Source organism: Gigantopelta aegis, chromosome 8, assembly GCF_016097555.1.
Source record: "Gigantopelta aegis isolate Gae_Host chromosome 8, Gae_host_genome, whole genome shotgun sequence".
Taxonomy (NCBI): Eukaryota; Metazoa; Mollusca; class Gastropoda; order Neomphalida; family Peltospiridae; genus Gigantopelta; species Gigantopelta aegis.
In genome coordinates, this window is record NC_054706.1 from 42,910,142 (window position 1) to 42,935,456 (window position 25,315).

The following is a 25,315-nucleotide window of genomic DNA, read 5'->3' on the forward strand; positions in this document are numbered from 1 at the left end:
TTAAAATATGTTTTTAAAGAATTAGATTAATCATGAATTTTACATTTATTTACCGTACTAAAAAAAAAAATTCATTTCAACATTCATTGAGATGAACTATTGAAGCAACTATGAAGAACATCAAATCAGTTTATGGTAGCCGAGATATTTACTTCCACAGAATTGTTGTTTTGTATCAGGTGAACAGCGATTTTGTCAGAACTGTGAAGGTCGATATCTGATCACGCGGGTGATTCCCTGTCCGCAGTGCCTAAATGAAGAAGTCTTGAGACAGAGATCCCAGCATTCCAAGGAAAGCTGGATGATGGTGAATCGGGACGTCACCACAGAGCCCAGTGCTGTTACAGTAGCAGTTGGCCAAGTCGATGTTCCTGCTGATGATGTGTTTGAACCACAGAGACCAGAGTGAGTATATGATCAAACTTTCTGTAAGTTCCACTTTCTGGTGATGTCAGGGTGACCAATGTTCTGGGATTTTCATAAAATTTATGCCAGGTATCCAGATTTGTTTTTCAAATTCACTATAATTGTTTTTTAAAGCAACTAATTCTTATTACATTCTACATTCTTGGAATTAAATATCTTTTTCTCTCATTTCAACCTGAACGCTGTATTGTTTACAATTTTGTGCCATTAATAAGGCGTGCATCTATTGGCTGTATTTGTCAAGAAAACCAATGAAAATGTTTCTGACAATTAAGTAAACAAGCCATATATGACAAAAATATTTACTTTTTATACTCAGATAGTTTAAGTATTCATTGTAAAGAGATTTCAAATATCATGTACTTATGTTCCTACTGAGCAAGCATCGACAACATGTTCGGGAAATCTAAAGGTAATTAAAGGTAGGAGAGTAATTTATCATAGTTGTTAAAAATGTGGTTCAGACTTTAAGATGTCTAAATGGATTTGCTCATTTTTAGCCGTCTGCTGGCTGGTCAGACTCTTCAACACCACCGTAACCATGGTGACCAGGAGAGTGTCATGTACAGCTACTTGGTGGAGCGGTGTATTCTGGACGTGCTCAATGGGGTGGACACGTGTTGTCCTGTACATGAATCTGTGTCACCGGTCCACCTCCTCGGGCTAGACGGCTGCAGTCAGACATTCTACATAGCTCCTGATGTGGTCAGTGCAGGCCTTGGTTTCAGTACAATCTACCACAATCCACTCCTTTCCTTCAACTTTACATCATGCTGTTCATAAGAATCCATTGATGGATTTTTTACCATATGTGCTAATTTAAGTGACTGATTAATTCTGAATTTGCATAATATAATTATTATTTGGACATGGAAATTGTATTTTTAATAGACATTTCCTGAACATTGTATGTTGGACTAGATCTTTTCTAAAAAAAGATTATGTTTTGGGAATATTATGAAAATTCCTAATCTAAATTGTAACATTGCTAGATATGAAATGATATTCCGTAATTGATTATAACTGATGTTTGATGATTGGTTAGAGCCCCCACCCCACCTCACCCCAATGATAACTGATGATCGATAATATTTCAGCTGATTCTCATTATTAATACCGGTATTTTCTTGTTGAACAATGTGTCTCTGTACATACATGTATATATATATATAAGCTAATACAAACTACGACTGTTTTTCTATCTTACGGATAATGAATGGCATTACTTATGTCTAATGGTATGGTTAAAACTGTAGGTTTTCTCAGACTTGAGTAATGACCTAGTGGTCACACATACTGATAGACTGGACATGGGAGAACATCTTGGTCGTGGAACATTTGGAGACGTGTTCGCGGGATATCTCTTCAGAAAGGTGAGTACAAGTCCATGGTACGTGAGTCGTGCCAATGATGAATAAATGTTTTGTCAATGTACATGTAGGTGCTAAAGTTAATTTCTTGTAGGTGCAAATCATTAAAACAAATATTTAATTGTTGGTGCTAATAATGAATAAATATTATTTTTGTGTAGTTGTTAATGCTAAATAAAAGATAAATAGAAGCTGATTAATTTTAGGCATAAGTGAGTCATGTATTTTGAAATATTTCTTTGTTCACTAGTTGGATTGGTGAGTAGTTTAATGTTGGAGCTTTTATGTCAATAGTCCCATTGTTATTTCCCATTCCAACCAGTATTCCATGATTGATGAATCTAAAGCCATGATGTGTGCTATTTTATCTAGGAAAAGTGCATTGAAAATACTCCTAGCTTCTAGGTGGGGTATTGCATTGTGGTGGCAGTGCTCCTTTTCTCTAGATTGGTGAAGTATTGTAAAATATCCATTGCTGTGGGTGTGAATAATTTTTGGCAGAAAACTGTTAAGTATGCCTGTTATGAACATAACTTCTGACATATCATTTGTTGTTGAAGTGTTGGGTTAGGTTGTCTACATTGTGACAGGCTTCCTTCCTCTTGCTTAATAATGTAGTGACTTAGGGAGCTGGTCACATGTCCAGGGTAGTGCACTTGAACCATGGCTGGATATCAGTATGCAAATTAATTGTATTGCAGGGACAAGAGCCAGCAGTTCCTGTTGCTATCAAGATTCTCTACAACAAAGAAAAACATTCATCAAAAGAGGTGATCCACTTAAACATTAATATTTGAAATAAAGTTCACATTTGATTTTTCGGCCATGTAGGTCAAAGAGAGAGAGAGTGCTCACTTCATTTGATATTTTTCCATGTGGATATGATTTACACTTAAACATTGTTTATACTGCTTCTTCACACTGTGATCAACTTATAATCAGTGCTCTACACTCGTGTTTATACTGCTTCTTCACACTGTGATCAACTTATAATCAGTGCTCTACACTCGTGTTTATACCTTATTCTTCTTAGGCTAGTTTGTTATTTCTTTTACGTTCATCAGCGTATGAACAAAAAACATGATCTGCAAACTGTGTGAATCGGAGAGACCGTTCACGCATAAGTTTGTGAATTTCTTTTTTTATAAAATAATCACCTGTAAACATGTATATGCATATGCAATTGGAAGACCTCAGATTGGCTTGTTACATACATGATCCAAGAAATTGAAATCATTTAAGATATTCCAAACAGCTGTATGCATAAACTAAAGCACTAATTAAAGTACCTTGTTTGAGTTTTGAATCGTACTGATTATGATGTAAATTAACATGGACTCCATAATGAACAGTCGAGAAACCGTGTATACATGTACATATATGTGTCTGTTCCAAATAATGAAGTGCTCCAACCGCACAATGCTGTCAAAAGCATTACACAGTTCAATGGTTTATGCTGTACAGAAGAGACATAACCCGGTTGATCTTAATATGTTGAATGTTCTTGCAGGTGTTACTTGCCAACATTTTGGTCACATTGGCAACCATTTTGGTCATAACATAGAGCATTGATTTTAACCTGTGTTATCCAGGTTGGAGATGCATTAAGTCAGATGTATATATGTGGTAGTCAGTGTGACTTGCATAATTCAAAACTGGGAGTCAACAGCAGTAAATAAGGAGTCACTTTTCATTACATAACTGAAATTCAAAACTTGATCAATGTAGATGATAATTAGAGCATTATTTGTATGATGCAATTTTTGTTTTAATCCCCAAAAACTAAAATTAAAAAAAAAAGGTTAGGAAGTAAAACTAAATAAGTATAACATGTACTATGAAATTAATTTTACAATAATTATTTGACTTGTATATATTACACAATATGCATTAAATTTTTGAGAATAAAATTTTAGCAAAATAGTTTAATATGCTATTATAAACACAATTATTATAATTAATTTGTAAAAGGAAAATGAAGGTGATAATCAGTATTTTTTGGCACTAGTAAAATGCAACCAATTGAAAACTGAAACAAGACCTGGTGCTTTGGTTTTTGTAATCCTCATTCTCATTCAATGGAAAACAGGGTGAAATCGATAGAACTTTGTCAAAATTTATTAAAATAACTGCATGTCAGTTGTGACTTGTAACAAAAGTAATGAATAATGTGTCAGTATGCTTTGTATATTTTTAACTATTGTTAGTACCAGTAGTGCATTCTATTGGCCTGTTTTTGCATACATCAAATATTGGACTGACGTGTTGTTTTAATGTATTTATTTGCAGGGCATGGAGCAGCGAATGGAAGTAGCATGTCAGTCATATTTAACAGCACGCCAGGAGATCTCGATTCTGGAGAAAATTCAACATACAAACATTGTCCCTTTGTTAGGCCTGGCACTCCAACCATTGTCACTTTTACTTAGTCTAGCCCCTCAGGGGGGTCTCCATAGGATCCTCAAAACTATTGGTCAAAATGGCCAGACATTGCCGCTGTTTGTTATCCGACAAGTGATTCTTCAGGTAGGTATAAATATTATTAAATGTGAAACATTGATTGTTGTGATTATTATGATTATTATTTATAGAACATGGATCTTAAAATAAAGTTCTAAAACTGACTCATCCTTTTGTAGATATATTTTACTTTTAATAAAATTACTAATTAAGAGTAATTTTGTTGTACATTTCTGGTAATTATAATACGTCATAACAAAGAATTGTCTGTTTTGTGATGTCATCATGACAATGGTTTCACTAGCCTACATGTTGCTTGTTATAATAATTTTATGAAGTTGGTGAACTCCAGGTTGATGTTGGACATGGTTTCCTTTGTGCAGATTGCTGATGCCTTGATGTATCTTCACAATCACAACATCATATACCGTGACCTCAAGTCTGAGAACATCCTCGTGTGGACCATCCCCACCTCCAGCGAGGCGCGACCATCATCCACGGTTCTGGTCAAGCTGGCAGATTATGGAATCAGTCAGTCAGTCGACATCCTAACTGGATCCAAAGGCTTTGGTGGAACCCCACCCTTCATTGCACCTGAAATCTTACAGCATGCTGGCAAGGATACTTACACAGAAAAAGTGAGATTTAAAAGTCAAAAACTACTATTTTAGAGATTTTTGCAGGAGTGTTTTTTTTTTTATATTAAGTTTTGTTATGAGTTTTTTTATATTCAATTTATTATTATTAATTTTGGTGCCAGTAATTTTTTTTAAATATGGTGTTTTTGCCATGTAGGGGAAAATCATAGTTAAAACATTGCGTGAACCTATATTAGTTCCATTCAACCATTCAGATTGAAAACAACTACTGTACACAATAGTAAAATTATACTGTGTTTGAAATGGAAGAAACAGCTATAACAATCTAGCTTTTGATAAGTATGCATTTGGAATGCAAATAAAAAGATCTGACAAAGTCCAAAATTTTTATGTTGCCCCTATAGCTGTACAGGCTCCCATTTGTGTAGTGGGGCATGCTGATTTTTGGCTGAATGAACGAAAATGCCCGAATCTAGATAACAATATTTATTAATATTAGCATTACTGCCACACAGTTATATATAGGGCTGCAAACGAATAACTACACATTTTTTCACCGTTTACAACTAATATAATTGTGAGTAGAATGGTGGAAAGGTTTCAGGCCAGCTAATTTTGTACAAATATCTGTATCGTTTTTGCCTGAATTTGAGGATTTGCTCCAGCACTGAAGGGGTGGTGGCAGTTAAGCCCCATGTCCCCCGCCTTGTATGCTTATGGTTACCCCATACCTACACTCACCCTCTTCAGTGTCATTCTAAATATGCTGTGTCGTATAAATTCTATATGGACATGGGAGTAAGGATAAATGGAAACTATCTTTTTATCTATTAATTATTTGCTCAGGAAGTGACTTGATGGGTGTTGTACTACTTGCTGATCCACTGATTTTCTGTTGCATCGGTTAGGAAATAGGAGTCATGTCATTGTTTGAACACCGTATGTTAAGTGCAATTTTCTTGTTGTATTCTTTTTCAGGTCGACATCTTTTCTTTTGGTATGTTTATCTATGAGCTGATCACATGCCGTCTGCCATTTTTGGACGTTCACAACCCCAGCACTCTGGTGTGTCAGGGCAAGCGACCAGCAATCACAAGAGAGGTGACCACTCACACATTCCCATCTCGTAAACCAAGAGTGTTATTCCGGCACGTTACTCCATAAGTATCCTTGACACACATAGCCGGGTCTCCCAATGTCGGGAGTGCTTTGTACGGTTTCATTGGATGTTGTAAGGCTCGGCTGAGCAAACTGAGTACAATTTGGTTTTTACAGCAAATAATGGCCACGACCAAGTACGTTTTGACCACAACAGTATTGCAAAGCTGACTTAACTGGTTTTTAATTTGAATGGTGTTTACTAATTGAATGACGTCACTTTGCATATCCTTATAATTCTGTCAAAATTACTATTGGAAGTTTTTTGTTTGACAGTAATGAATGCATTTGGTTGTTTGAACAAAATTTAAAGAAGTAACATATATATTCCTTTCTTGTTAAATGCTGACTATACATTAATTGGTCAGCAGTGCCATTATGCAAGAGACAAAATCAGTTTTTCAAATTGATAGCCAATAGGGGACTTTTCTGAAAGCGGGAAATGAGGCAGTGGGTGCCAAGAGTAGGTACATGTATATGGTCAGTAGTAAGACACAGAAATAGGACACTTGGATTATGAAGGTGACAACTCTGGTTGCATAGTTTCCCAACCTTTCTCAGCCTATCACTACCAACAGATGTTTATGGTCTATTCTAAATGCCTAAATATTAAAAATAGACTAGATTATATATTTATTCTTTCAGTAGAGCTATTCTAATCTGCTGTATTTTTTTAAATTAAAAAATAATTTTATATTTTTAAAAACCTATTAATAACTAAATGAATGAAGAAATGAATAAATACTGTCAATAGAAATGTTAAATAAATAAATAATATTGAAATAAATAAATAAAGATATTAATAGTCAAGCAATTAAGAAATGTTTTAAGTCCGTGTAACATGTTTTCAGGAAGCTAGTGTGTACCCGTGTTACATTCTGGATCTGATGGCTATTTGCTGGTCGCAGGAGCCAGACCTTCGCCCCACCGCCGCCACCATCATCGATATCGCTCGGTCGCCACAGTTCTGTCACCTCCGCGATGTTGTGGTGCTGGGCAAAGATTTGAAAATCTTCTGTGCATCCTCCATACCCACACAAGAAGCACTCAACATGAATGATTCTGGATCAGGTACTTCATTTTATAGTCCATCTGTTTGCTTCAAAAACATTTTATTATGGATATAGTTAATGTAGCTTTGTGTATATATATAATTTCCCCACCAGAGCTGAAAAATAACAGCGTTCTAACCATTCTAATTAAAATTAGCTCTACTGGTTAATTACTATTACCTGTGGATCTAACAGCACCCTGTTGGAGCTCATGTCCAGTTGACCTTTCATTCGACCAATCAAAACCTTACTTGCAAAATCATGCCAGTGATTTGAAAAGAATTTGAAAACATTCGGGATTATGCCGAGGGTATACAAAATGATTCGGGTGCATTACTAAGTATGCCGGAAACTAATTTCAATATAAAATTTCAAGACAAAAAAAACACAACGTGATGGTATAGTCATAAAATCTGTTTATACTAGTATACAATCTAGAGTTTATTACTGCACTTTTCCCCCTTTTTTTCAATGTTGAAATAGACCAACAAGTTCACCTATTGCATAAATAGTCTCACTCGATATTTTTAGAATATGTATGCTCCCAAATAATGCTATAAAAGATGAAGTGTAATTGGTCGATAGTTAAATTGTTATTTACAGATGAAATGTCACCTGGACATGAGAGTCCACACATTGCTGTTAGATCTACTGGTAGATCAGTAGAGCTAATTTTAATCAGATTGCATTCTAACTGACTATTGATTGTGGAAATAAATTGCATTTGAGATCTCAATTCCATTTTAGACAGACATAATTGGAAGTTTGTAATTCTGATTATATAATACAGAGTACTGTAAGTTCATGTGTGTTGCTCATGAGCTGTTTTAATTAAAACACCTAAACTACTCTCTGTGAAGTATCTGTTTTAATTAAAACACCTAAACTACTCTCTGTGAAGTATCTGTTTTAATTAAAACACCTAAACTACCCTCTGTGAAGTATCTGTTTTAATTAAAACACCTAAACTACTCTCTGAAGTATCTGTTTTAATTAAAACACCTAAACTACCCTCTGTGAAGTATCTGTTTTAATTAAAACACCTAAACTACCCTCTGTGAAGTATCTGTTTTAATTAAAACGCCTAAACTACCCTCTGTGAAGTATCTGTTTTAATTAAAACGCCTAAACTACCCTCTGTGAAGTATCTGTTTTAATTAAAACGCCTAAACTACCCTCTGTGAAGTATCTGTTTTAATTAAAACGCCTAAACTACCCTCTGTGAAGTATCTGTTTTAATTAAAACGCCTAAACTACCCTCTGTGAAGTATCTGTTTTAATTAAAATGCCTAAACTACCCTCTGTGAAGTATCTGTTTTAATTAAAACGCCTAAACTACCCTCTGTGAAGTATCTGTTTTAATTAAAACACCTACAAATACCCCCTGGGAACTATCTGTTTTAATTAAAACACCTACAAATACCCCCTGGGAACTATCTGTTGTAATTAAAACACCTACAAATACCCCCTGGGAACTATTTGTTGTAATTAAAACACCTAAACTACCCTCTGTGAAGTATCTGTTTTAATTAAAACACCTAAACTACTCTCTGTGAAGTATCTGTTTTAATTAAAACACCTAAACTACTCTCTGTGAAGTATCTGTTTTAATTAAAACACCTAAACTACTCTCTGTGAAGTATCTGTTTTAATTAAAACACCTAAACTACCCTCTGTGAAGTATCTGTTTTAATTAAAACACCTAAACTACTCTCTGTGAAGTATCTGTTTTAATTAAAACACCTAAACTACCCTCTAAACTACCCTCTGTGAAGTATCTGTTTTAATTAAAACACCTAAACTACCCTCTGTGAAGTATCTGTTTTAATTAAAACGCCTAAACTACCCTCTGTGAAGTATCTGTTTTAATTAAAACGCCTAAACTACCCTCTGTGAAGTATCTGTTTTAATTAAAACACCTACAAATACCCCCTGGGAACTATCTGTTTTAATTAAAACACCTACAAATACCCCCTGGGAACTATCTGTTGTAATTAAAACACCTACAAATACCCCCTGGGAACTATTTGTTGTAATTAAAACACCTAAACTACCCTCTGTGAAGTATCTGTTTTAATTAAAACACCTAAACTACTCTCTGTGAAGTATCTGTTTTAATTAAAACACCTAAACTACTCTCTGTGAAGTATCTGTTTTAATTAAAACACCTAAACTACTCTCTGTGAAGTATCTGTTTTAATTAAAACACCTAAACTACTCTCTGTGAAGTATCTGTTTTAATTAAAACACCTAAACTACCCTCTGTGAAGTATCTGTTTTAATTAAAACACCTAAACTACTCTCTGTGAAGTATCTGTTTTAATTAAAACACCTAAACTACCCTCTGTGAAGTATCTGTTTTAATTAAAACACCTAAACTACCCTCTAAACTACCCTCTGTGAAGTATCTGTTTTAATTAAAACACCTAAACTACCCTCTGTGAAGTATCTGTTTTAATTAAAACACCTAAACTACCCTCTGTGAAGTATCTGTTTTAATTAAAACACCTAAACTACTCTCTGTGAAGTATCTGTTTTAATTAAAACACCTACAAATACCCCCTGGGAACTATTTGTTGTAATTAAAACACCTAAACTACCCTCTGTGAAGTATCTGTTTTAATTAAAACACCTAAACTACTCTCTGTGAAGTATCTGTTTTAATTAAAACACCTAAACTACCCTCTGTGAAATATCTGTTTTAATTAAAACACCTAAACTACCCTCTGTGAAGTATCTGTTTTAATTAAAACACCCAAAATACCCTCTGTGAAGTATCTGTTTTAATTAAAACACCTAAACTACTCTCTGTGAAGTATCTGTTTTAATTAAAACACCTAAACTACCCTCTGTGAAGTATCTGTTTTAATTAAAACACCTACACTACTCTCTGTGAAGTATCTGTTTTAATTAAAACACCTAAGCTACTCTCTGTGAAGTATCTGTTTTAATTAAAACACCTACAAATACCCCCTAGGAACTATTTGTTGTAATTAAAATGCCTAAAAATACCTCCTGGGAACTATTTATTTTAATTTAAATGCCTAAACTACACCTGCATGTGAACTACTTGATGACCAGTGTGGACTATGTGGAAATTTCAGTTTCTTAGGACTAAAAAACATGCAGTCAATATGAAATACTTGTTTCAGACAGACTATTATAATAAAACAAAATCAAGTAAAACATTTATTTTTAAAATACTCGTTTTGCTAACAATATTTTAGGGGCAAATTACAATAAAAACAACTGGTACAGTTCTGGAAACAGCATTCATAGTGGTTATACTGACCAACCACAGACTATATCCATCTTAGCGGGCTATCTGTCATGTGATCGATTGTCTTTCATGCCGACCAACCACAGACTATATCCATCTTAGCGGGCTATCTGTCATGTGATCGATTGTCTTTCATGCCGACCAACCACAGACTATATCCATCTTAGCGGGCTATCTGTCATGTGATCGATTGTCTTTCATGCCGACCAACCACAGACTATATCCATCTTAGCGGGCTATCTGTCATGTGATCGATTGTCTTTCATGCCGACCAACCACAGACTATATCCATCTAAACAGGCTATCTGTCATGTGATCGATTGTCTTTCATGCCGACCAACCACAGACTATCCATCTGAACAGGCTATCTGTCTGTCTTTTTAAACCCTTACTGGTTTAACCAGGCAGTACACACGTCTAGTACGATATATGTCACCTGTAAGTTAAGTCTCTCAAATCACCTTAAAAAACATAATTTTTCTATTGTTCCATTTATGTCGACCCCTGAAAAACAGCTTTAAAATAGTAAGTTTAAAAGTAGTTTTTATTTACAGCAATTGAGGATCATGATTGGCTAATACATGTATGTGCAATATTTGAATAAAAGAGAGAATAATTTTAGGAATTTCAGTTTTGCCCATCAGAATCCTATTTCCAATTAAATCTCTTAGAAGTAAAAGAGAATATGCCCTTAGGCTAGTGGATAGCAAATATAGTTTCACTGTTAACATTGGGCTTTCTGCAAAATAATAATTCGAGGTTACAGAATAATAACAACACAGACCATAAGTGCCCCATAAGGTGGTTATAGGCTTGAAATGTTTGAAAACTGGACACTGTATTTCAGGAACTTTGACAGATTTTAAACAGCATTTCTCTTATTCTCATCTATTTAAAACTTTAAAATATATATCTCATTAATTTCCAAGATTTTATGGTAGGTAATTTTACCCTCCATACCCTTTTCGCAGAAACCCATATAGCACTGTGTGGCATTGTGCACAGACAAGAGTTTTATTTATTAGCAGATCGCTACGATATCAAGGGTGAAACTGAAAGTTGAATTCACCTGCCATTTATATAATGTAAAAGAGGATAATTGTTGTAGAAACTAACTTGGCGTTGGCACCAAAATTGATTCCTCCTTGTTACCACACTAGAGATCAGTCTAAACGATTTTTGGTGCAGTGTAATTTTCATGCCTATAAATGTAGCAATTCTGCAAGATTACTTTTACTTGTTTATGTTTATTTAGAATCACCAGGGGCGGGACGTAGCCCAGTGGTAAAGTGCTCACTCGATGTGCGGTCCGTCTGGAATCGATCTCTGTCAGTGGGCCCATTGGGCTATTTCTCTTTCCAGCCAGTGCAACACGACTGGCATATCAAAGGCTGTGGTATGTACTACCCTGTCTGTGGGATGGTGCATATAAAAGATCCCTTGCTGCTAATCGAAAAGAATAGCCCATGAAGTGGCGATAGCAGGTTTCCTCTCTCAATATCTGTGTGGTCCTTAACCATATGTCTGACGCAATATAACTGTAAATATAATGTGTTGAATGTGTCGTTAAATAAAACATTTCCTTCCTTCCTTCATTTAGAATCACCAGGGATGGGCTTTGAAAGCCTGTCAGTGAATGACCAGCTTGATACGAAGTCGCATACCCAAGTTTGGATGAGCACAGGTTTTGGTCCTTTATATTACCTCAATGTGTATATGTTTGACAGATGGAAATCCTGTGTCAGTAATCAGGTAAGTTTAGATATGTAGTACAGTAAGATGATATTAGGGAATAATTAAATTTCTGTTACATTCATTACAGTTTAAAGGTTTCCCATTGGTCCAGCAATTGCAGCGTGACTTTGTTCATTTTGTAATGAATGTAAAAATTGTGTCATTCAAGGAACATCTCATAACATGGCATCACTTCATATTAGTACTTTGTATTATTGAAAGTTAATGTTCTAGAGCTAAAAAAAAGAGTTCAAAATAAAATAAGATTTTTTATTATTATTAATAAGTATGTTTCAAATATTTAATTATAAGGATTATCTCTTATTTCTGTTAGGTTCAACTTTTGTGTGATTGGCTTCTCTGATTCAAACAATATTTACATACTTTTTTTTTTCATACCCAGATGAATCTAAAACAAATAAATGGATTTGTGTTTTATCTAGAATACACAAGATACCTCAATGGGAGCTGCAATATGTTCTCTCTCTGTCTCTCTCTCTCTCTGTCTCTCTCTCTCTCTCTCTCTACCCCCCCCTCATTTCTACCAAATGTTTAAATAACCATGTTAGGCACCAATTAGTCAATTATTGAGGCATCATTAAATAAACATTCCTTTCCTTTTTTTAGTCATGGCAGCTGGATGGTCCAGAGATTCGTGCCATGTCAGTGTTCGATGGATTTGTGTGGTGCATTGATGATGGTGGATGTCTGCTTGTTTACTGGTAACTTTTACATTTAGAATGAACTGCAGCATATTTAATTGGTAGCATACAACAGTGCAAATGCCACATACGGTTATGCTAATTTTATTGCTAAAGGCAGTAGGATAATGGAGACTCAAACAGAAGGTCCATTTATTAAATATTGTTTGAAAAGAAGAAACATTTTGTTTAGGTTTTGCATTTTTCCGTTGAGAAATGTTTTATTGTGACTAGGCATTAATCAAACAAAGTCATCGAGTGGATATCACTGCTCTAGGGACTTATTTCTCATCCGATTTTCATAAAACTTCATATATAGGGAATAGGGTTATGATATCTTGAATGAGTTTGGCCTCTCTACTTCACAGGTCAAGGTCACTGTTAATAAAACTATAAATATGGCGTCACCACTCTAGCAATTTCAGTTGTCATCAGAAATTTCAGTTATAGGAACATGTTTGTGTTTTGACTCTTTGCAACAAAGGTCACGGTCACAGTTACTAAAAATAGAAATTAGAATTCCCCACTTTAGCAACTTCATTTCTCATCCAATTTACATGAAACGTAACATATAGGAATAGAATCAGGACATCTTAGGCCATGAGAATGAAAGTTATAGATCTGCGTCCACCGCCCGCATGCCGTGAAAGGTACTGCTGAAAATTTTCATTATTTGCACAAAGAAGGCACTTAATAATCATCACACAAATTCAAGTTCCAAATCGTCAATAGTGGTAATGTCTACACGGTCCTTCGTGCCAAAACTGCCATCTCCGTCATAAATTCTGAAGTGTAGCCCAGTAGAGCATTGAATCCTCAAGCAGGAAGCAGTATATTCCAAACATTGACGAAAATTGTCGAACTCTTGATGTGTCGACCTCATTTGGACTTGAATCTACCATGGAAATAATACACATGTAGATCAATAAAAATAATGAATAATGAAAAATGAAAAAAAGCCTCATGTGTTTTTAAAATTGTTCGGACGCAAATCTATAACTTTCATTCTTAAATGAGTTCACATTCGGCCTCTTTGCATCAATATATAAATGTAAATTACAACATCACTGCTCTACCAATTTCATTTCTCATCTGATATTCATGAAAATTGATGTACAGGAATAAGATACGATGCAATTGTGAGGGGATTTGCAGCATTAGCGAGGTCTTGACAATGTTTTAAATGTACACTTTAAACTTTTATGAGCTTGATGCCTAGGCTCGTTTTTCAATTGGAACCCAGGAATCCAATTTCAGTAATATATCAGTGTTGAAAAACCAACAGCCAGTGTCGAGGCAAAGTCTGTTAGAAATCATAATTTGCATATCCAGATAATTATTATTAACATAAAATTCTGAATTAATTAGTCAGCACATTGCAAAACATATGGGAAAAAAAATTAAAATCTGAATGTAAACTGGTAGAATTCGATGGAAAATCAGGCCTGGTGACTTAATTAAGGCAGCTAATCTGGGTTATTAAGCTGGGTAAAATAATTTGGGCTATTACAGGTTTTTTAACCTTCTGTTACACATTACTTGCAATGGTCTTCTCTTGACTCATGTTAGCATAATACGGCCATTTAACTTTTATTCGAACATAAGGTGATAATTATGACTTTTTTTAATGAAGTTCCAAGACAAGGGAGTTAATAGTGAAGCAGCGGCTGCCGGTGCATTGCCATATACAAGTGCACGGAATGTTTCACATGGCTGAGAAGAATCTCGTGCTCATTGTACTGAAGAATGGAGTGATTCTGCTCTGTAGGCATGATCTCTGTGGTGAGGTCCCAAACAGAGTCACCATTACAGAGGTCAGAGTCGTCCCAAACATCTGCTCAGCACTAGTCAAAACCAAAGAAGGGTAAGATAATGGAACTTTTAGACCTGTCATTGTTATTGCTGCAGACCAGCCTCGGTGGTGTCGTGGTTAAGTCATCGGACATAATGCTGGTAGGTACAGGGTTCGCAGCCCTGTACCGGCTTCCACCCAGAGTGAGTTTTAACTACTCAGTGGGTAGGTGTAAGACCACTACACCCTCTTCTCTCTCACTAACCACTAACATAAAGCTGGTAGGTACAGGGTTCGCAGCCCTGTACCGGCTTCCACCCAGAGTGAGTTTTAACTACTCAGTGGGTAGGTGTAAGACCACTACACCCTCTTCTCTCTCACTAACCACTAACATAAAGCTGGTAGGTACAGGGTTCGCAGCCCTGTACCGGCTTCCACCCAGAGTGAGTTTTAACTACTCAGTGGGTAGGTGTAAGACCACTACACCCTCTTCTCTCTCACTAACCACTAACATAAAGCTGGTAGGTACAGGGTTCGCAGCCCTGTACCGGCTTCCACCCAGAGTGAGTTTTAACTACTCAGTGGGTAGGTGTAAGACCACTACACCCTCTTCTCTCTCACTAACCACTAACATAAGGCTGGTAGGTACAGGGTTCACAGCCCTGTACCGGCTTCCACCCAGAGTGAGTTTTAACTACTCAGTGGGTAGGTGTAAGACCACTACACCCTCTTCTCTCTCACTAACCACTAACATAAAGCTGGTAGGTACAGGGTTCACAGCCCTGTACCGGCTTCCACCCAGAGTGAGTTTTAACTACTCAGTGGGTAGGTGTAAGACCACTACACCCTCTTCTCTCTCACTAACCACTAATCCTCTGTGTTGGACAGATAGCTGAAGTGTATGCCCATAAGTACGAAAATAAGTTAAAATGAAATATATTGCTGCAATATAAATGAATATTATTGTGGCTCAATGTCTGTGTAGAAAGAGGCTTTGTCTCCAGTAGTTTATTCTCCACTGCATCAGTAGCAGACTCGTACTCATTTTATCTTGGATCAAGCAATAATCGGTGGAAGCAGCCGATTTTGAAATTTTATTTCTCACCATAATCTTACATTTATTTGTAACCGACTGAAGGATTGCCTGGACTCTGTTGACAGCCACCCATCCCCAGTGCCTCTTTAGAGGAATCACTGTACTTATGTGAGAATTGCTTTTCAATTTATTCATGTGTAATAATTATTGTACAAATGCATATAGCAAAACAAAGTAATTTGATACTGTTTTTGTGACTGTTATACATCAATAAATTTTTTAAAAGTTTAAAACATTTCTTATTATTACTTTCAGAATAATATAGTTCATAATAGGCATAAATGATTTTCTTTTACCTATATCGGGATCCATAATGAGTTCCCATGAGAGACCACTATATTAACAGTGTGTTTTCAATCGTACATGATGAGCAAAAGTGACTGATGTACGATTGAAAACTTACGAGTTGTAATATAAATGGTCTCTTTCATGAATGAGAATAGTATTCTGTTCATCACGTGACACGTCAAACAGAATTAATTGCTACATAACTAAACAAGACATGAAAGTGCACAGATCTAAGACTGGGGAAGTTGACATCGCTTACTGAAATGACATCATTTTGCAAAATTACGTCATATGGTGGCCACTTGATTTATCAGTGAAACATTGCATTGCTACACCCCACAGCTCTCAATGAAGATTATAAAAACAATACTATAAACATATATTCTATTAAGGCCAAACAGAAGTATTAAAATATGTATTTTGTTGAATTATGGGGATGACTTTAATTATAAGAATTGACAAAAAGTGTATTTCCGATTATAAAATATGAAAAGAACCATGTGTACATTTTGTTGTATAACGATCTATGTGGAGTCATACTGTGTGATACTGTCATTTAGCTTATGGAAGTTATGACCTCGCAAAAGATGTAAGTCGTGACCTCTCAAAAGACGTATCTCTCATTGTGGTAGATGGAAAATACCACCACCGCTGTGTAATAAAACCACACCAAGCACCTGGTCTCCTGAGCTGCTCATATCAGATATTTGTCGTCTACAATAGAATAGTATTAATTGTAATAGTCCAAGCTCCAGATTCTGTAGGTGTTCTATCTCTAGTTGGATCTGACACAGCAAGCTGCAGCAGCTTTGTCATTATTTTATTATCTGTACATATCCCTTGAGAGAGAGAGAGAGAGAGAGTACCCTTTTAACAGAGAGAGAGTACCCTTTTAACAGAGCGAGTACCCTTTTAACATGCCCCTATACCACTAAGGTTTCAGGCATGTCCATCCCGGGCCCGGACTCTGGATAGCTTTGAATTTGTGTTACATGGTTGGTTTTATTATTTAATTATTTATATTATTTGTGGTTAAGAGTTTAATCAGTTCAGATTACAGAATACTCTGATGCATGTGATTAAAATAGCTATACATTTACCCACAACACTAACAATGATAGTGGGAAAAAAAGTAACATGCCACGGTAAACATTTAGTACCCCACCCTGAATAGTTTCAGGTGACGACATTGTATTGAAAAATGCATAGCAACGTTCTGCAGCTTACCATGTCGGGTATTCCTCAAAAACCGGTTTTGGAGCTTGTGATCCCCTACTTGATAGAGATATTTCTTGGACTATAATGACACACTGTGCATTGGAGCTTGGTCTATAATGACACACTGTGCATGTAGCTGTGATCCCCTACTTGATAGAGATATTTCTTGGACTATAATGACACACTGTGCATGTAGCTGTGATCCCCTACTTGATAGAGATATTTCTTGGACTTTACTGACACACTGTACATGTAGTTGTGATCCCCTACTGGATAGAGATATTTCTTGGACTATAACGACACACTGTACATGTAGTTGTGATCCCCTACTTGATAGAGATATTTCTTGGACTATAATGACACATTGTGCATGTAGCTGTGATCCCCTACTTGATAGAGATATTTCTTGGACTATAATGACACACTGTGCATGTAGCTGTGATCCCCTACTGGATAGAAATATTTCTTGGACTATAATGACACACTGTGCATGTAGCTGTGATCCCCTACTGGATAGAGATATTTCTTGGACTATAATGACACACTGTGCATGTAGCTGTGATCCCCTACTGGATAGAGATATTTCTTGGACTATAATGACACACTGTGCATGTAGCTGTGATCCCCTACTGGATAGAGATATTTCTTGGACTATAATGACACACTGTGCATGTAGCTGTGATCCCCTACTGGATAGAGATATTTCTTGGACTATAATGACACACTGTGCATGTAGTTGTGATCCCCTACTGGATAGAGATATTTCTTGGTCTATAATGACACACAGTGCATGTAGCTGTGAACCCCTACTGGATAGAGATATTTCTTGGTCTATAATGACACACTGTGCATGTAGCTGTGATCCCCTACTGGATAGAGATATTTCTTGGACTATAATGACACACTGTGCATGTAGCTGTGATCCCCTACTTGATAGAGATATTTCTTGGACTATAATGACACACTGTGCATGTAGCTGTGATCCCCTACTGGATAGAAATATTTCTTGGACTATAATGACACACTGTGCATGTAGCTGTGATCCCCTACTGGATAGAGATATTTCTTGGACTATAATGACACACTGTGCATGTAGCTGTGACACACTGTGCATGTAGCTGTGATCCCTACTTGATAGAGATATTTCTTGGACTATAATGACACACTGTGCATGTAGTTGTGATCCCCTACTTGATAGAGATATTTCTTGGACTATAATGACACACTGTGCATGTAGCTGTGATCCCCTACTTGATAGAGATATTTCTTGGACTATAATGACACACTGTGCATGTAGTTGTGATCCCCTACTTGATAGAGATATTTCTTGGACTATAATGACACACTGTGCATGTAGCTGTGATCCCTACTTGATAGAGATATTTCTTGGACTATAATGACACACTGTGCATGTAGCTGTGATCCCCTACTTGATAGAGATATTTCTTGGACTATAATGACACACTGTGCATGTAGCTGTGATCCCCTACTTGATAGAGATATTTCTAGGACTATAATGACACACTGTGCATGTAGCTGTGATCCCCTACTGGATAGAGATATTTCTTGGACTATAATGACACACAGTGCATGTAGTTGTGATCCCCTACTGGATAGAGGTATTTCTTGGTCTATAATGACACACTGTGCATGTAGCTGTGATCCCCTACTGGATAGAGATATTTCTTGGTCTATAATGACACACTGTGCATGTAGCTGTGATCCCGTACTTGATAGAGATATTTCTTGGACTATAATGACACACTGTGCATGTAGCTGTGATCCCGTACTTGATAGAGATATTTCGTGGACTATAATGACACACTGTGCATGTAGCTGTGATCCCCTACTGGATAGAGGTATTTCTTGGTCTATAATGACACACTGTGCATGTAGTTGTGATCCCCTACTGGATAGAGATATTTCTTGGACTATAATGACACACTGTGCATGTAGCTGTGATCCCCTACTGGATAGAGATATTTCTTGGACTATAATGACACACTGTGCATGTAGTTGTGATCCCCTACTGGATAGAGGTATTTCTTGGTCTATAATGACACACTGTGCATGTAGTTGTGATCCCCTACTGGATAGAGATATTTCTTGGACTATAATGACACACTGTGCATGTAGTTGTGATCCCCCCTACTTGATAGAGATGTTTCTTGGACTATAATGACACACTGTACATGTAGTTGTGATCCCCTACTTGATAGAGATATTTCTTGGACTTTACTGACACACTGTACATGTAGTTGTGATCCCCTACTGGATAGAGATATTTCTTGGACTATAACGACACACTGTACATGTAGTTGTGATCCCCTACTGGATACAGATATTTCTTGGACTATAATGACACACTGTACATGTAGTTGTGATCCCCTATTTGATAGAGATATTTCTTGGACTATAATGACACACTGTACATGTAGTTGTGATCCCCTACTGGATAGAGATATTTCTTGGACTATAATGACACATTGTGCATGTAGTTGTGATCCCCTATTTGATAGAGATATTTCTTGGACTATAATGACACATTGTGCATGTAGTTGCGATCCCCTACTTGATAGAGATATTCTATTTTTGCAGATACCAGATGTGGATTGGAGGCACTGGTGGTATAATAACTGTGTGGGATTTCGAGAGACAGTGTCTTGACAATACTAAACTCGTTCATTCAGAAAGCAGTGACTTGACAAAGAGGTGTGACTGCAAGTTCTTGCTGGCAGCAAATCTTCCAGGATCAGAAGATATGCTGCTGTGGTCCTACGTCTATCCAGGTGGTGTATTCTTCGTATTCTTCAAATTGTCTCACCAGCCTTCAACCCTGTGATCTGGTGCAAGTTGGGTATTTGACTTATTGTCAACACACAAATCTACATAAAAGAGAACATAGTGATTTTTCAACAATTGAAGAGTGTTTATATGTGTGTTAAATCCAAAATTGGGTGAAATGGCATTTAAACAAACGTACTACGTACGGTAACACTCCATAATTGACGTGTGCATTCATAGTCATCAAACACATTTTAATAGCAACTTTACACTGAAAGCTGTTGAGTTCAGAAAACAAAAAACGTTAAAGAGTAGTTAATTTTTATATCATATATTAGGAATAAAAATAATGTATTATGCTCGCCAGAGGCTTGCATAATACAATTTTTATTTGTAATATATGATATAAACAATTCCGAAACACTCTCTGGTAATAACCTCTGTGTATATATATATATATATATATATATATATATCTACCGTATAATATATATTTGAAATATACCTGACAATCTAGTTAATTACATACTAAATATTTATTTTCCCAATTGTGCAGGTAAAATTGTGTATCGCTGGGACGTTAATGCTCGGTGTGTAATGGAGAGACTGGATTGTTCAGACATTGTCACCACCACTAACAGTCCAGTTGTTGTGTCTTCAAAGCGTGGAGATGGTGAGATCATTTATGTTTATAATCCTTATTATCCTCCAAATATTTGTTATATTTATTTTAATGTCTTCATTCCATATTATCTGTTATTAATGATGTTTTGTGACATCATATAACTACTGAGATGTTTTAAGGGGATGGGGAGAAGTCATTGTGTAGATACCTATAATAATGGTCATACAAAGAAACAGCATTGTGTTTAATTAAAGGGACACACCCTAGTTATGGCTAGTTGTTAACCATTACGGCGTTGTTTTTCACTATTAAACCCATTTTTTCACAAATAAAATTGCACTTTACTTACCGTTTATTATTTAGAATATACATTTCCATTCACCTGAAGTATTTTTTGGTAATCCTGGTAATCCTGGTGTTTGTAATACCACAAAATGCATTTTTCGTATTTCTGAAAAACGGGCGCACATTTGAGAAAAAAACATTGAGCAGACAAGGTCTAATCTATTTTTAGACGGGATATTTCCATTTCAATGTCACAGACGTTGGTATACCACATGACCGTTATCATTTTGGTTCGGTTTGTTTTCTCGTGATCAACATCATTTGTTGTTGTTCATTTGTGAGATTTTTCTTCACAGTTCGTGAACATTTTCAGTAACAATAAAGTTCAGACAAGTAAGTATCTTAATACAAAACATTACAAACCCTTAAAACCAATAATTTTGCTAAGTCCTACGATATCTGGAGAGGGGATACAACCAGGACAGAACAGTTGGAATATGTCCAGGAGAGGTGAAAAGAACGCACCCCAAGTCTGTGAAATTTGTTGTGACGTAGGCATTGTTGTGCTTCGAGCGACATCTACCGGTGACATCAGAATACAAACTTTCAAAATTATTTCAAGCAATTGGGACATGGGGATTCCCATGGTATTTTATCGATATAAAACCTGCTTTTTCGCTCCATTTGATAAAAACGTGATCTAAGTGTGTTACAGGTTTGTAGATTAACCAAATTATAATTTATTTTCACTGGATGGAACTAGGGTGTGCGGCTTTAAGGCACAAGGACTGAAAAATAAATTTGATTTAATAAAAGGTTATCATAAATGTTTAATTTACAGTAGTTTCAAAAAATATTTAAGTAGATACAACTATAATAAATAATCAGTAAATTCAGTCTCCAATTCCAGAAATGTTATAGTGATCTATTAGAACTAGAAACAAAAATGTATTTTTTTTTTTTTTTAGTGGGCTACCAAGTGACATGCTTGAATGTTCTTGGCATCTATCTGTACATCGGTACCACCTGGGGCAATGTCATCATCGCAGATGCCGTAACGATGAAACCACTCAATGTTTTCAAGTCTCACTGTGCTAAAGAGTTCTATGTCAAGTACATCCTTCCGCTTCACAGCGAACAACCCCTGGAGTGTTTTGACGTTGATGAGAATATTACCACTTCACCAGGGATCGTCACCATCGGCAGGGGATTTGTCGATATGATTGGTGGAGCTCAGACAACTGACAGGGAATCTGATTCCGTGTCGGACATCTCCGATTTAGAAAGCAAGCCTAAGGCCCTGTCAGCAACACGTGAACAGGCACTCAATAATAACTTCCTCATTTCATGGTCTGCAAGTGACTGGCAGTACTATTAGAGGCTCTTTGTTGCAATATACTCAGATAAAAGTTTCCTTAATTATTATTTGTATATACATGTATGTGATTGGTAATCAGGACCCTTGTTAGAGAATGAAGTATACATAGCTATCTTGGGTACTTCTGCAAGTCACTGGCAGTGGGGACCAGTGGTAGAAAAATAAGTAGTCACCTTGAGGACTGTCTGCAAGTCACTGGCAGTGGGGACCAGAGGTAGAAAAAAAAGTACTCATGTAGAATACTCTGTACATGCCATGGGCAGTTAAATTGGGACAGTTGATGGAGAATATGTAGTCACCTTGAGGACTGACTGCAAATAACTGGCAGTTGGGACCAGTGATAGAGCATAAGTAGTCACCTTGAGTGCTGTCTGCAAGTCACTGTCAGTCGGGACCGGTGATAGAGAATAAGTAGTCACCTTGAGGACTATCTGCAAGTCACTGGCAGTGGGGACCAATGATAGAGAATAAGTAGTCACCTTGTGGGAGTGATAATAGAGAATATGTAGTCGCCTTGAGTGCTGTCTGCAAGTTACTGGCAGTTGGGACTGGTGATAGAGAATAAGTAGTCACCTTGAGGACTGTCTGCAAGTCACTGGTCTCAACTGCCAGTGACTTGTAGACAGTCATTGGCAGTTGGAACCGGTGATAGAGAATTAAACAGTCACCTAGAGTACCAAACTTTGATAGCAATTACCATTAATGAATTTTCAGTATTAATATGAGCATACGAAGTGTTACCAATATCACTCAATTGAGGTTCAAAGGGCTGTGTACTTGTACGGATTGGCCATATTTTGTACGGTGGAAATGCCGACTTGTACGGCGTATAGATTGTACGGCCAATTGTATGGGCACTATCACTGCAAAAATATGGGGGGGGGGGGGGGGGGGGGGGTGTTAATATAGAAAAAATGTATTTTAATGTGCAAATTATGGTTAAATAAAGCTTTCCTATAGTGTACCAGATGCCTCGAAAAGAAAAGAAAATGGCTGACCCCAGTTAGCAGGAATAATCAAGTTTTTTTATTAACTCTAAATCATGTGTTTTTCATTTGTTAAAGTATCAGTGTGTGTTGGTGGTCTGGGTATGCATCTTTTCAACACATAAGGCTCATGGTTGAGTTTACTCTCCCTTTAACTAAAAAAAAATATAGTGGAAGGTCATATAAAAATTATTTAGCTATTGTTATGGAATGAGAGGAAATGGCATTGTAAAATACATTATTAATTATTATTGTAATTTGTTAATCTACAAGTGGTTATATCATCTTAATTACCAGTAGGTATATCGACTACTACCTGACAGTTGTACATTGTATTATAATAATGTAATTTCTTTATCTACAAGTCGATAATTAGCCTAATTACACATGTACTGGTATGTACAATTTACTTCACAGTTGTACAGATTGGTTTTTGTAAGTTCAGGATCTATAAGTGATTTTATCATCTTAATTATATTTGTATTTCAACTTATTTTCGTGCTTATATCCAATTAAGGTTCAAGCACGCTGTCCTGGGCACACACCTCAGCTATCCGGGCTGTCTGTCCAGGACAGTAGGTTAATTGTTAGTTGGTTAGTAGTTAGTGAGAGAGAAGAGGGTGTAGTGGCCTTACACCTACCCATTGAGCCCTTAAGAACTCGCTCTGGGTTGGAGCCGGTACCGGGCTGCGAACCTGTACCTACCAGCCTGTAGTCCGATGGCTTAACCACTACGCCACCGAGGCCGGTTCTTAATTATATAGTATTTTCATGACAAGAGTCATCATATATAGTCATTGTTTTATTGATTGTACTATTTACTTCACAGTTGTATAAATTGATTACCGTATCATAATGTCTTGATATACAAGTACCAGTGATTGTCATCATAATATGTACTATTTACTTCACAGTTGTATAAATTGATTACCGTATCATGTTTTGATATACATGTACCAGTGATTGTCATCATAATATGTACTATTTACTTCACAGTTGTATAAATTGATTACCGTATCATAATGTCTTGATATATATGTACCAGTGATTGTCATCATAATATGTACTATTTACTTCACAGTTGTATAAATTGATTACCGTATCATAATTTCTTGGTACCAGTGACTGTATAATTGTCTGGTAAATAGTACATATTATGATGACAGATTCATTAATTATAATTTGTAAATTTTTCATGTTTACATTATTTGATAGTTGTGCAGATTCATTATAGTAATAATGGGTTCCATATACATCACTCTTTTTTTTCAATATCTTGCTAATTATTTCATGTTTTATATGCATCCATGTAGAATTGCGAAAGTACTTTGTTATTTTAAGTGCACCAAATGCATGCATGTTTCTGAGAACATAATGACCAACTTTTTTTCCAAAAACGATAGGTTTTCAAAAACCAGTTTGTTTAGGTATTCTAAAAAAAAAAATATACTAGCATTAAAAAACAACCAAAACATTGCCTGTGTTCTTTATTGCATTAAAGTTGCTGAAATATATTCATCGAGATGTTTATACTGAGGATCTAGCATGTGATTGTGACAGGCTGGCCAACGTGTACAAGCAGCATAATGACAACTAGTGGCTATAGTCCTCTTAAATACGTACGGTAGCTGTTTTCTTGTAATAAAGTATCAGCCCTTCAACTTCAGATCATCTTGCCACCACAGTACAAATAATAAAGTCAATATGTAATAATGATAAAAATGCCATTGCAGATCAAATTCACAAGAGCTTTTTGTGGTGGCACTGCTGCTTGCAGTCACAAAGTTTGTGGGTTGAAGTGTTGTTGCTTTTATTTTTAATCCATTTGTTTTTTGTTAACGACAATTAAAAAGTTTAACCGATATAATTTGTTGTATATACTGTTTTTCCAAGAGGTTCATATAATTTCATTCTATATATACTTATTCAAATAACTGTACATACATGTAGTTTCGCATAGCAGTAATTTAAAGTTATGAAGGTGAAGATACATTTATTAATTTAAATATTTATTCATATACATAATTTAATATATACGATGCCTAGTTTTTCTGTACGTTGTAATCAGTATTGAAATGAACCA

The 25,315-nt window shown here is 36.1% G+C and overlaps 1 protein-coding gene across 1 annotated transcript in view; it reads left to right on the plus strand.

Annotated features, from left to right (window-relative positions):
• Positions 1 to 23,135, plus strand: part of LOC121379097 (leucine-rich repeat serine/threonine-protein kinase 1-like) — a 76,974-nt gene extending 53,839 nt beyond the window's left edge. The window contains exons 21-34 of the mRNA XM_041507565.1: positions 180 to 405; positions 927 to 1,131; positions 1,683 to 1,799; positions 2,498 to 2,566; positions 4,086 to 4,322; positions 4,640 to 4,894; positions 5,834 to 5,956; positions 6,865 to 7,084; positions 11,946 to 12,097; positions 12,707 to 12,801; positions 14,414 to 14,644; positions 19,773 to 19,963; positions 20,515 to 20,631; positions 21,837 to 23,135. Of these exons, the coding sequence (XP_041363499.1) occupies positions 180 to 405; positions 927 to 1,131; positions 1,683 to 1,799; positions 2,498 to 2,566; positions 4,086 to 4,322; positions 4,640 to 4,894; positions 5,834 to 5,956; positions 6,865 to 7,084; positions 11,946 to 12,097; positions 12,707 to 12,801; positions 14,414 to 14,644; positions 19,773 to 19,963; positions 20,515 to 20,631; positions 21,837 to 22,246 (2,648 nt within the window). The 3' untranslated portion in view covers positions 22,247 to 23,135. The remainder of the gene's footprint in view (positions 1 to 179; positions 406 to 926; positions 1,132 to 1,682; positions 1,800 to 2,497; positions 2,567 to 4,085; positions 4,323 to 4,639; positions 4,895 to 5,833; positions 5,957 to 6,864; positions 7,085 to 11,945; positions 12,098 to 12,706; positions 12,802 to 14,413; positions 14,645 to 19,772; positions 19,964 to 20,514; positions 20,632 to 21,836) is intronic.
• Positions 23,136 to 25,315: the final 2,180 nt, after the last annotated feature.